This window comes from Echinops telfairi, unplaced genomic scaffold (genome assembly GCF_000313985.2).
Source record: "Echinops telfairi isolate 266 unplaced genomic scaffold, ASM31398v2 ScPeMD7_7424;HRSCAF=8462, whole genome shotgun sequence".
Lineage (NCBI taxonomy): Eukaryota > Metazoa > Chordata > Mammalia > Afrosoricida > Tenrecidae > Echinops > Echinops telfairi.
This window is the reverse complement of record NW_022111324.1, coordinates 68,591,290-68,604,705: the sequence shown is the minus strand read 5'-3', so window position 1 is coordinate 68,604,705 and position 13,416 is coordinate 68,591,290. Positions and strand designations below refer to the sequence as shown.

Here is a 13,416-nt window from a genome sequence, read left to right as displayed (position 1 = left end):
ATCATGTAGTTTATAAAACAGAAAAAAAATCCTAAAATAAGTTATTTCCTTGCTACCTCTCAAGAATTTTTCCTTACTGTTCTCCCCAAAGTGTAAACTACTATTTGATTTCATTTTCATTTCATTCCATTGGTCAATTATCAAAACATGAAATGTACTGCCAATACATTTGCTCCTACTGTCCCAAACCACTAGAATTTGTTAACCTCATTTTAAAAGCTCTCTATCCCTTAATAAAGGTACTTTTATATTTTCAGAGGTTTTAAATTGTTCCTCACTTACCTGAACTATTAGAAATCCATCCACACAAAATAGTGTGTAGCACCACTTACTGGCAAAATGGCAATATCTCTACAATTCAATTTCATTAAAACTTGGTTTAAAAATCCGGAACATATAAATATTGACCAGATACGTGATGCTGCTTGGCTAAGGAGTAATTATTATTTTCTTCAAGGTGATAGTATCACAGGAGTTATCTTTCTTAAACTTTTTATCTTTCAGCTATCCAGACAACAGACCCTGTGTCCTGGACTCAAGTCCGACTCCTAGGGCAAAGTCGAACTGCTCCATGGGGTCCCCAAGTCCTGAACTTGACAGGAACAAGTGCCCTCACCTTTCTCCTGTGGCCTGACGGGGGATGGAACTGCCGATCTTGCGGTCAGCAGCTCAATGCTTACCCCACATGCTGAAATGTTTATAGAAAAAATAATTCAGTGGGTAGTAGGTGAAAGGCAGATGGCCAGAAAAAGTGTATATAAAAACAAGATTCGGTAAAAGGTGATTATCCTTTAAAGTGGGTGATGAAAACATGGTAGCACATTATCCTAGTCTCTCAACTTCCGTGAAGAATCATTAAGTTAAAAAAAGAAAAATTTTTTTAACTTGGCTTAAGCCAATTGCATCAGACTGACAAGTGTTTCCCCCATCACAACTCTGGGCAAAGTTGGCAGTTACACAAGGTACATTTACAGGTAAGGAACGAGAGTCTGATAGGAATGTAAAAGAAACAGATACACAAACATAAAGAAAAAGTAATCAACACACCATCGTCCATACATTAAATATGCATTAGCCAACTTAAAATCTCATTACCATCAAGTCAATTCGACTCACAGTCTACTGGACAGTGCAGAACTGCCCCAGGTGGTTTCCAAGACTATAAATCTTTATGGGAGCAAAAGGTCTCTCTCGTGGTTAGTAACCTAAAGTGTACTCCACTACGCCTACAAAGGGTTCACTGTCCATACTGGAAAAGTTTAAAATGTAAATTGCTTTGGAAAGGGCCCTAAATTGCCAAGCCAATAAATAAAGAAGCTAATAAAGGAAAATATCTGTGTAGTCAGCCTGGTTAACAAATATGTACATATCTGACCACTTAGATTTGAGTTCACTCAACAAAATCAAGTGGTCTGTGAGATATAAATCACACACACACATGTATGTATGTAATGAAAGAGCTCAAAAATGTATTACATATTTAGTATAATAGGTTATTTACCTTTTCGAATGGATTACAATATGACCTTAAGAAGGGAAATAGGTTTTACGTCTTACAGCATGCCAACTAAGTGCCAGATGCTACTCCAAGCATTTTTATTCACTTAGCTACCATGCTGATAGAGTTGGGGAAATGGAGATTCTAGGAAGTTAAACAACTTTCTAAACTCAGTTCTGTCCAATTTCTACCTTAAATACACTAGACAGAAAAGTCTACTTATTAACTGTGTAACTTTGGACAAGTCAAGGAAGCTCTCATTTTCCATTATGTACAAAATGAAGACATGGAGTAACCACTGTTTTGATCTAAAATCCTTCAACTTCATGAAAGCAAATAATAACAGCAGCAAACCCTTTAACTTCCCACACCCTATCAAAGGACGCCTTTACTACCTTGGCCGTGGGCTTAATATCCATGATATTCACAAACCACTGTTTGCTGGCACGAATCACCACTGGCTTCTTAGTCCTCCAGTCGTAGGGGTAGCTGTGCACCAATTCTTCCTCTTTCAACAAATTCTTGGTAGCCTGAAGCATCTTTATAACTTAAAAACATTAATAACAATTTATATTGGACACCATTTTTAAAGGAATGTGGGAACAAAAAGTAATGCTGTAAACTTTCAGGGAGTACTAAATCAAGACCAGCCACTTCCCATGTATCAAAAGTATATCTGGGAATCTCCAGACAGAAAAAGCCAGACCTGTAAAACATGGTCAGACTTCAATTATGCCATTCCTAAGGCTCTTCATTTCAAAGGACAGATGATTAGGATCGCTCTAGAATTCTAGATTGGAAATGCAGCTATAATCTTTCAAAATATGCATCTTCAAATTGTCTGTAGGTAGCCCTGAAGAAACCAGATACAGTGGGTTGAACTGTGTGCAAAAAAAAAGTTCAAGTCCTTGCTCCTGGTTACATCACTTTTGTGATGCTATTTAGAAATCGGGTTTTTGAAATGTAGTCAAGTTACAATAAAGTCCTACTCGATTAGGATGGGCTTTAAATTCACTAAGTGGGTCTTTATCGAGGAAAAGACAGAGACACACCAGACCAATGAAGACCATGTGACAAGAGAAGTCGAGACTGGAATGGCACAGCTACCAGGCAAGAGGCACTGTAAACGTCCTGGAGCCACCAGAAGCTAGCCCCACAGCTTTCAGCAGGATTTTAAACTACTAGAACTGTAAAAGAATAAATGTCTGCAATCTTAAATCACCAATTTTATGGTAACCAGTTATAGTAGTACTGGGAAATTAACACCCCCAAACTCCTGCTGTCCCGTCGAGGCCCACCCACACTGCCCCTGGAGAACTGCTCTATGGGTTTGTGAGACTGTTACTCTTTATGGGAACAGAAAGCCTCCTCTTTCCCATGAAGAGGCTGGTGGTTTTGAATTGATGGCCTTATGCTTACAGCCCAGAAAGACTAATTCGCTTTGGTTCTACTGTGGACAAAAAGCGTTTCATGACATGATCCCTGAATCCACAAAGAAAACAGAAGAAGAATTCAAAGCTGCAAGACCAAAGATCACCCACAGTGCCCAACCGGACCGGAGAGGTCAGTGAATTAGAGCGGTTACAACAGCACTTGGAAAGGTCCAGGGCAGTAGGTTCCGAAACATTTGCCTACCACCTTCTTTCAGGAAAAAAACAATAAAACAAACCTCTTATCCTGTAACTCATAATCCAAGGATAAATTGCAGCGCTCCGTCGCCCCCCAACTACCACTCCAGAAAAGTATTACCCACTTTGGGAAGCACTGGTCCATCTAGTCCCAAGATTAATTTCATCTCCCAAAAGAGGAGCAGAGTATTGCCTCTGTGGGCCCGAAAACAGTAACATTCTCTTACTGACCACCCTGATTTGCTCACACAAACTACAGCCACTTGAAGAAAAAACCCCAAATTCCATTTTGAACAACACAGCAAAATAGTCTTCATTTTAGCCTGTTTCTCTTCTAAATGGGAGAAATAGCTAGCAAAGGATGTCTTTCAAGCAAACACACACGTTCATGATTACAACAGATGCAACACTCACCTGTATCAGTTCCCTCTTCAAGGACAGCCTTATTTTGAAGTTCAGGACCTGCAACATCTGTGAAAACGCCATCTTCATTCACTAAGCACTCCTGCAAAGTATCATTTTGAATAATTAAAATAATAAACGTAGATTTTTGTGGCATTGTCTGGCAAGACAACCTACAGAAAAATCTCAGAGCAGCCTAGTCTTTCTTCACCTGGAAAACGGGTACTTGTTATTCAGTCAGGAGAAATCTGTCAATTTCATACATGTAAATCCCCAGAGACAAAACCCTGTGAAGCATTTAAGGTAGTTAAAATTTAACAGTGGAGTGTAATAAAATGGTCTAAAACAACTTTGTCTTAGTTTCTGTTAATTCACAGATCTGGAGTAACAACAAATGATGATGTTGAGATAAGCCTTTAGCTATAATGGAAAATAAGCCAAGTAACAGAAGTGTGTGAAATACATTTAAAGCAAAATATCTAGTTTAAAAGCAAACTCAAAAGTTCTTCAACTAATTGGTAAAATCTATTTTACTATTTGCAATTTTTCAGTAACTGAAAGTGATTTGTCTGTATCACATAATATACTGGGGGGGAAAAAAAACTGCCCATTGAATATCTATTCTTCAGTTCTAACTTTGTGTTGATCTTGTGCTAATTCTGGGAACTTTTCTCAATTAGTATAAATTAATGAGGCTTTGAGGTGTGGTATAAAACTGAAAATTGACCATTTCATTACTAGGACAAAAATGATTGTTACACAAAAAATAAAGATGTTCATTCGACTTTGTCACTTTGATTCACAAAACCCGTAATTAAAGGAAAAAAGAGGACGAGTACCATTGACAGGTTGTGCTGTGAAGCTACACTGTAATCTTCCATACCATGAGCTGGGGCTGTGTGAACCAGGCCAGTTCCCTTTGTCATGGTCACATGACTTGCAGGTAAAAGAGGAGAAACTCTATCAGGATAAACAGGATGAGTACAAGTACTATTTTCTAAATCCGCACCTATGGAGAGAGAAAAAACACTCTTTAGAACCCTTTTATAAGACAATTGTTCTCACCTCTTTAAGGGTAGGAATAGACAGGTTAGGAGTACAGGCTCTAAAGCGGGCTCAAACTTTGACTTCTCTTTTTACGTGCCAAGACCCATACTCAACAACTAAAACCCCTGTTCTGACTCATCGCAACCCGAGAGGACGGAGTAACCCTGCTCCCTAAGGTGTCTGGGACAGTTGATCTAGGAAGAGATAGCCCGGCCTTTTCCCCTCAGAGCAGCTGGCAGAACACAGCTGCTGACCCTGCAGTTACCGAAGCGCAAGGCATAATCCACTACGCCATCAAGGCCACTTTCAAGAATCTGTCATATGGTGACAATTATGGGTCCTTTCTCCAAGGGATACCATAAAAGTAAAATAAGTTAATGTATTTTAAGGGTTTGGGACACTTAAAATAAAACTTGTCACACAGTAATTGCATAAAAACATTAGCGATTAGTCCAACTGAGTGGGCAAATAACTCAAATTTTCCCATTTTGTACACTGCTCTGGAGACACTGTGGGAGGCAAGCGTTGGGCTAACTACAAAGTTAGCTTTGCTCCTTATAACTGGGCCATTACACAACATTATAGTAAAAGAAAAAAGACTGGCATTGTCAAGGATTTCATTTTACTTGAATCTATAATCAATGCTCATGGAAACAGCAAATAAAACAACATACTGCGAGTGGTCAGGGTAAGATATGAAAATAATAATAATTTATAAATTATCAATTATAATGAGGGGCGGGGGGATGAGAAGCTGATACCAAGGGTTCAAAGTAGAAAGAAAATGTTTTGAAAAAGATGATGGCAACAAATGTACAAATGTGCTTGACACAATGGATGCAATGTTAAAAGAGTTGTACGAGCCCCCAATAAAATGATTAAAAACAAAACCTATTTCATTGGGCAAATCTGCTGCACAAGACTTCTTTTAAAGTGTTAAGGCGCAGAGATGTCATTCTGCGGACCAAGGTGCACCTGACTCATGCCACGACAGTTTCAATCGCCTCATACTCACCCGGAAGTCATACAATGAATAAAGAGGAGCAAGAAGGATTCATGCAGTTGAATCATGAATTCATGGTGTCGGTGAGGAATATTCAAAATACCACGAGCCGACAGAAGAACAAACAAGTCTGTGTTGGAGGAAGTACAGCCAGAAGGCTCTTTAGAAATAAGGATGGTGAACTTTGAACTCATGTTATCAGGACAGGCCAGTCTCTGAAAATGGACATCAGACCTGGCAAAGGGGCAGCAAAAAAGGAATGCCCTCAGGAAGAAGGACTGACCCAGTGGCTGCAATAATGGGCTCAAGCATCCAAAGAATTGTGAGCTGGCAGGACTGGACAGTGTTTCACTTTGCTGTAAACAGGGTCACCATAGTTGGAGTTGATGTGGCTACACCTAACAACAGCATGTCCTTCTATGGGAGAAACTGAGGCTATGTGCTCTTGTAAATACTTAGTCTCTGAAACCTGTGTAAGGCCGTGAGTTGGAACCTATTTGGTAGCAGAGGGTGTAGTTTATTTATAGTTAGGAACACCCTGTGTAATTCACTGTGACTCTGTAACACGAGATTAGAAAGGGAAGTAGATGGCAACTAGCAGCAATGTGTTGTTTAGAATACGAGGACAAAGAAATTCTAGATCAGAGGGCCAAAAACTAGTAGGTTCTAATACTATCTCTGTGGGAACTTGTTGTTACCCTAAAAAGATAAATGGTGATAAATAACGGGTATCCTTCATGTACCAGACTCAATGAAAATTCTTCTCATCTTCATAATAAAACTATAAAATTGATTTTATTATCTATAACTTAGCAAATGATGAGACAGAACTCAAAAAATTTAAAGAAATTTGTATGAGGTCACTCACTTAGAAAATGGCTCAATCCAAAATTAAGTCTGATATTCCAAATGTAATGTTCCATTTGGCCCTAACTCCCTTTAATACTTACTATTCTTATTTTACGGTGTTAGTGGTGTGGCAGGTTCAGCATTGAGCAGCTAAGCCAAACGTTAGGGGTCCAAACCAACACAACTTGGGAGGATAAGGCAGTCTGTTCCCATTAGGAGCTGTAGCCTCAGAAACTGTATGCGGTAGTTCCACTGTGCTCTACATAAGCCTGCTGTGAATTGGAATCAACTCAGTGTCCGTGGATCTGCTTTGGGTTTCTTGGTTGTTGTTTGTTGTTATTAATTTTTCTATGACATTATTGGTTCCCAATTTTCTTGTCCCTTGAGTGGAGTTCTGTGTTAATCTTTCTTTTATATGTTCTAAAACTAAAATCTTTTAACATTTAAAAAGTTGATCTGAAGCTACCAATCCAACTTACCGTGGTGTAATGAACACGTCAATGTTAACCTCACCTCCTCTTTAGTAATTACAGAAAAGTCAATTACCATCTAACTGCCTAAGTATTTCTTCTTCTCTCAAAACTAAATCATTTTAACTTTCAAAAATCCAACCTTCATTGAGAACCTTCCATTCCTATCATACTTTTTCTAGCTTTATAGCAATACTAACTACAGCATCTAGTAACAACAGAAGAACAATGCAAATATTTAAATTTTGGCTTCATAACCACCCTACGGCTGACCTCCTTTTTGTTGCAACAGCACAGGACTTGAGGAAAACTGACATTCCCTTATAATTGAGGACAAACTTTCTCCTCAAAAAAGTAACATGCTCTTCTTGCTACTCAACTTGGTTGGCTTAGTATTTCACTATTAGCTAACTGTTTGCTAGTGTTTAAGCGCTGAATGGAGTGGGAGGAAAAAGTGGAACAAAACCCAAATCATACAAGAGACCAGGCTTACTGGTCAGATAGGGACTGAACCCCGAAACTACGGTCCTTTGTCACCCTTCGGATCTGGAACTGAACTCACCCACATGACTCAATTTTCAGCCAAACAACAGAAAGGTCTATAAAGGAAACAATAACACCAGTAAGGTACGTCTACCTGAGAATAACCAACCTTGTGAGATCAGAAGGGCAGCATTTACACACGGAAAAGCTCAGAAGGGTCAGGAGAAGAGGAGGAATGGGCACAGGGAAGTGGGATAAGGGAGGTCACACTGAGGGAATGGCAATGAACAAGATGTTAAACTATCTGTATGAATTATCGATGATCTGTTCTGTAAACTTTTACTCAATTAACAAAATAGTTTTTTAAGTGTCACTATTTTAGAAGTCCCCAAATATAGCTTATCAGAATTGTTTTTGAATTAATTTTTAAATCTACTCAATTTATTAAACTCATATGCATAGTTCTTCAGACTCCGATTCCTTAATCAATTTGATTTTCATAAAATGTTGCAAAGTAACATGAATACTTGCTGGAACTATGTATTCTTAACTGTTGTGCTTTAGTCAATATTGACTTCACTCTATACTCTTAATATAGTTAATGCATATTCTCCTTCAGTGTAATTAAAATCTAGAAAGGTAACACCTATATCTAATTCACAAAGTTCAGAAAAGAAGTGAATGCAAATCAACCCAATATTCTGATGACTGGAAGGATCAAAATATCTATAAATCTTCACCTAAAAATGTTGAAATAACCTCAAATTTTGTTTCCAAGGCAGAAGCAACAGCTGTTACTTTATCGGCTGCCAAAATGTAGATGTCATCAGAAGTGGCACATTTCACAACAGCATACCTAAAATACAATTTTAGATTACCATTAACAATGAAAAAAAACAGCCATAGCATTTTCATTTTCTCCGTTACCTTAAAATACGAACCTCAAGTTTAAAACTAAAATGACCTATTGTGAAAATATGATTATTTTAAAAGAACTTCACACTGTCCATTTGTTTAAACAAACAAAGCTCCACTGCCATCAAGTCAGTTCTGACTCCTAGTGACCCTACGTAGTTTCCAAGGCTATAAATATATAACGGGAGCAGAGCCTCATCGTTTGCCTGACGAGCAGCTGAGCTGATGTGTTTGAACCACTGATTTTGTGGTTGGCAGTTGAATGCTCTCCCGATAGCACATTTCTGGTCAGCTTTCCCTAAGAGTCGGGTAAAGCTGGAAATAAGGCACTGAAAGTCATCTGAGAGTTAATAAAGTCTTCATGAACCGAACATCTAAATTATGATGCACCACCTTTTAAAGACAACAAGAATAAAAAAATTTCAAAAGTACTCTAATGATGGAATAAATCTGATCAGCAGATTTTAAAACATGAAATTCTACACCTACTTTGCCTCTTGCATAAAGCAAATAGCCTGGTTGGCTGGAATTGTCCAAGGCTGTGTGGTCCAGACCAAGACACTAACAGGAGATGAGTCATCTGTAAAAACAAAGTGTTAAAATATGTTAGTAAATGGTGCAATTCACTAACTTTAATAAAATGCAGCAATGAACAGATCTTACCCAAAAGAGATGCCAACACCGAATAAATCTTACCTATAAGAGAAGCCAACACGGGAGGTGGTTTCAAGATAGGGAATTTTACATATATAGACCGACTGACATGCTCAGGATTGTATTCCAGTTCCGCTTCAGCCAATGCAGTCCTAAGGTTTAAGCATTACATATAAATATCTGGAAGCCCCAAAACTTTCTCCCTCTTTAATTACCAGATACACATACTATACCTTGATGAAGGAGACCAAAACACGGGCTTGTAAGATCGATGGACCAACCCCTAAAATGGGTAAACATATTATGTTTAAGCTGGAATTCTGTACCACATCATTTAACATACTGAAGGGGGAGGGGACCTGTAGAGTACCTTTTCATGCATTTCATAGAAAATTCTCAACTGTTGGGCTTCATATTTTTCATCGAATGTATAGTAGCAATTATTCCAATCAGCCATTATTCCCCAACGAACAAACGCTGATTTCTGTTTTTCAATGGCTGCTTTAGCAAATGCTCGGGCTGAAAAAATAAAAAACAATTGCCTATGAAAACCAACTAATTGGGAAAGGTGTGCTGAAGAATGGTTTTCTGTCACAGCCATGTTCTTGCTCACTTCGCGGTTAGCCAGGGCTAGCCTACAACAACTCTATGGGAAACCTGGCCTCATCTGGCCCCTTCGAAGTTCTCATTGTTCTCAAAACCTAAGCACACTTTAAAGGAACAAGACCTGAGTTCCTGAGCATGCCCAAAGTGTCATTTTGATACGATGCAAATTAATGAAAACCCAGAGAATTATATGGAGAAGGATTGAAGAGACGGAAAAACAGCCTGCAGCAGTATTATCTGTGGAGAAAAAAAATGGCTTGATTTTTGTTGGTTTTGACTTGATATTTTTATAATTTTAACTGAGGTTTCTGTGATTTTGTAGCAGGTTAAAAAAAAGCATCTAACTCAAATTCTTAGGAGTTAGTATGTATCCCTCTAAATGAATGAGTTTTACAGTTAAGACTAAAAATTTTTAACAGGAAGATTACTTTGAAAATTAAAGATGTTCACAAGATACAACAAATTCAGAAATTAACTGGAATTTCAGCAGTTAAAATATTGTTTCCTACATTTTCCAGATTTAATAAGATGACACACTTAGAAAAATATTTTTTAAGTGTGCATTTCTCAATTTAAGAAAAAGTCGGGGTGGGGGGGGTTAAAAAAAAAAGAAAGAAAAAGTCACAGAACAATTTCATTTCAGTATAAACGCTGAAAATTAATTCGTGTATTTGATATAATTAAGCCAATAATATGTGTTTCACAAGGAAGTAAAATACCTTCATAAACATATCTGAATATGAAATAAGGAGTTCTCTACTTGACCCCATTTGCTAAAGGAAAGAGTCAAATAGAATATTAATGGAAAATAAGTGCGTTTTAGAATTTACTTTTTATTTAGCACTCAAATTGATCAAATGTTCTAGTCAGGAAAGTAAATAAAAACATTGACCAAAACAATAATTTCACAAAATATGAAAGTGAAGGAAATAGAAATGTAAAATATACTTAGAAATGCTTATAAAATCCTTCCTTCCGTCTTGTAAACATTATTTTCTCACCAAATTCAACAAATGTGAATTCTCTGTGCCACAATGTAGTTTCCAACAAATCTCATGATTGAAAAAGAAAAAAGCTCTGACTTTTCCAAGGGACCAGTAAGTGCTCGCAACGATTTTAAAACAGAAAGAAAATCACTAACCTTTCCCTCGAATTTCCATAGCTGAACAATTCTGAGCTTTCCCACCAAGTTCCGACAGCACTTTTATCTCAATGGGTAACCCATGGCAATCCCAGCCCGGCACGAAATGTACTTTGGAACCTCGCATCATATGGTATCGGTTGGCTATGTCTTTCAAAATCTGCAAAGGTTAAATGACAAGCATCATAAAGCCTGCATCCCACAATTTATAAATTGTAGCCCACATCATAAAACATGTAGCCCACAATTTAAATTCTGTTCTTCATTTAACACCATTTTGAAACATGTAAAAAGTCCAATCTTTAAAAAGGTCAATATAAAATAATCTATTAAAACCAGTACTAATATAGGACTAACAGTTATCTGATTTTCTTAATGCTATTGTCCTTTTCTTGCCCAACACCAGGTGAGATTTCAAAATGGAACCGATTATGGCCAGAATTACTAATTTGTTTATAATGTTCATATGCAAATAAGCATCCTATTCTACCTTTATAGGAATTTTTTTTAATTACCAAATAATTTTATTGGGAGCTCATACAACTCTTATCACAATCCATACGTCCATCCATTGTGTCAAGCACATTTGTACATTTGTTGCCATCATCATTTTCAAAGTATTTTCTTTCTACTTGAGCCCATATTAACTCATTTTTCCCTCCCTTTCCCATGTACCCTTGATAAATTATAAATTATTATTTTCATTATCTTACATGATCTGTGTCTCCCTTCACCCACTTTTCTGTTGTTCATCCCCCTGGGAGGGGGTTAAATGTCAATTGTTGTGATCGATTCCCCCTTTCTCCCCCCAACTTCCCCTTATCCTCCTGGTATCTCTATTCTCATTGTTGGCTCTGATGGGTTTATCTGCCCTGGATTCACTGTGTTAAGTGCTCTTATCTGTAGCAGTGCACATGTTCTGGTCTAGTCAGATTTGTAAGGTAGACCTGAGATCAGGATAGTTGGAGGAGGAAGCATTAAAGAACTTGAGGAAAGTTGTATGTTTCATTGGTGCTATGCTGCCCCGTGACTGGCTCGTCTCTTTCTTGTGACTCTTCTGTGAGGGGATGTTCAATTGTCTACAGATGGGCTTTGGGTTTCCATTCCGCATCACACCCCCACCCCCCACCCCATTCAATTGGTATGATTTTTGTTCTGATATAGGAAATATTTTTAACCTAAAAACCAGTTGGTTTTGCATGCTGTTGATTCTGTCTCACAGGGATCCCATTAAATGACTATTTCTCATACTACTTAAGGTTTCACCCCGGTGCAAGTTGTCATCACCTTTCTTCTGAATCTCTGTAATAGCTCCCGGACCATTCCCCCTGTTTCTATACTCCCTATTGTCAACATAGTTGACAAAGTGACCCGAGGGAATCCAAAGGCAGACGACAAATGCATTTGTTCCAAATTCTCCAAAGGCTCCCCAGCACACTTCGAGTGAGCTAAAAGACCTGGCTTCTGCTACCTCTTTCCGTAAAACAAAAACCAAACTCATTGTCACCATGCCAGTCACGGCCCGGAAGGACAGGGAAGAACTGTCCTTTTAGGTGTCCAAGGCGATACATCTTTACTGGAGCAAAAGACCACATCTTTTTCTGGTGGAGCTACTCGTGGGTTCCAACTGCTGACCACGCAGTTCACAGGTAACCCACTAACCCACCAGGGCTCCAACCACCTCTCTAGCCGCATTGAAACCCCATTGCCCCTGCCCTTCAGAGAAGCGACACTGGCTTCCTTACTGTCATTCAAACGCAGCAGAGAAACTCTCATTTGAAGATCTTTGCACTTGCTATTCTTCCCCAGACATCCTTGCTTTCTTGAGCACTTCACACGAATGTCACCTTTTCAGCGAGGGAGGACTTCCTAGATTAACTACAAAAATTTCAGTTTCCCCAACTGACCTTGCCTTTTCCTCTTCCCACCTCTTCCCCCTACAACACGACGTAATCACTAAGAACTCTGTGCCTAGAGTTCAGTGGTTGAAGCACTGAATTGTTAAACAAAAAAAACAGTAGTTCAAAGCCACCAGCCACTCTGCAGGGGGAAGATTGGGCAGTCCTCTTCTATGAAGACTTACAGCATTGGAAACCCAATGGGGGTGGGGGTGGGGATAACAGTTCTGCCTTATGCTATACGGTCGCTCTGATTTGGTATCCACTTGACGGCTATGAGTTTGTTTACTACTAACTAGCATACTACCTATTTTCATTTGTCTTCTGCCGCTAAAGCATAACCTGCATTCATAAGAAAAAGATTTCTGTTCACAACTAAACCCAGAAATGAAAAGCCCTGGTGGTATAGTGGGTTACATTTTGGACAGCTAACTGGAAGGTCAGCAGTTCAAAACCACCAGCCATTGCATATGAGAAAGATGAGGCCTTCTACTCCCATGAAGAGTTAAGAGTCTCGGAAAGTCACAGGGCCAGTTCTAAGGTCATTGTAAGCCAGAATTTACTCAATGGCAGAGAGTTTGAGTTTTGAGTTTACACTTAGGACTGAAAACAATACCTGACACATAGCACAAGAATTATTACTGAATGAGATATTTACTAATGTAAAAGAATAATATCAATGCAAGTATCAGCGATGCTATTTTTCACTCAATACTTTTTTTTTTTATACTTTATTTTTTTAACATTTTATTAGGGGCTCATACAACTGTTATCCCAATCCATACACACATCAATTGTGTAAAGCGCATTTGTACATCGTTT

At 38.4% G+C, this 13,416-nt stretch overlaps 1 protein-coding gene across 1 annotated transcript in view; it reads right to left on the bottom strand.

Moving 5' to 3' along the window:
* Nucleotides 1-13,416, bottom strand: part of IARS2 (isoleucyl-tRNA synthetase 2, mitochondrial) — a 55,069-nt gene that overhangs the window by 35,117 nt on the left and 6,536 nt on the right. The window contains exons 3-11 of the mRNA XM_004699907.2: nucleotides 10,697-10,856; nucleotides 9,320-9,468; nucleotides 9,183-9,232; nucleotides 8,992-9,101; nucleotides 8,785-8,875; nucleotides 8,121-8,236; nucleotides 4,368-4,537; nucleotides 3,541-3,631; nucleotides 1,894-2,045 (exon numbers count right to left, since the gene is read on the bottom strand). Of these exons, the coding sequence (XP_004699964.1) occupies nucleotides 1,894-2,045; nucleotides 3,541-3,631; nucleotides 4,368-4,537; nucleotides 8,121-8,236; nucleotides 8,785-8,875; nucleotides 8,992-9,101; nucleotides 9,183-9,232; nucleotides 9,320-9,468; nucleotides 10,697-10,856 (1,089 nt within the window). The remainder of the gene's footprint in view (nucleotides 1-1,893; nucleotides 2,046-3,540; nucleotides 3,632-4,367; nucleotides 4,538-8,120; nucleotides 8,237-8,784; nucleotides 8,876-8,991; nucleotides 9,102-9,182; nucleotides 9,233-9,319; nucleotides 9,469-10,696; nucleotides 10,857-13,416) is intronic.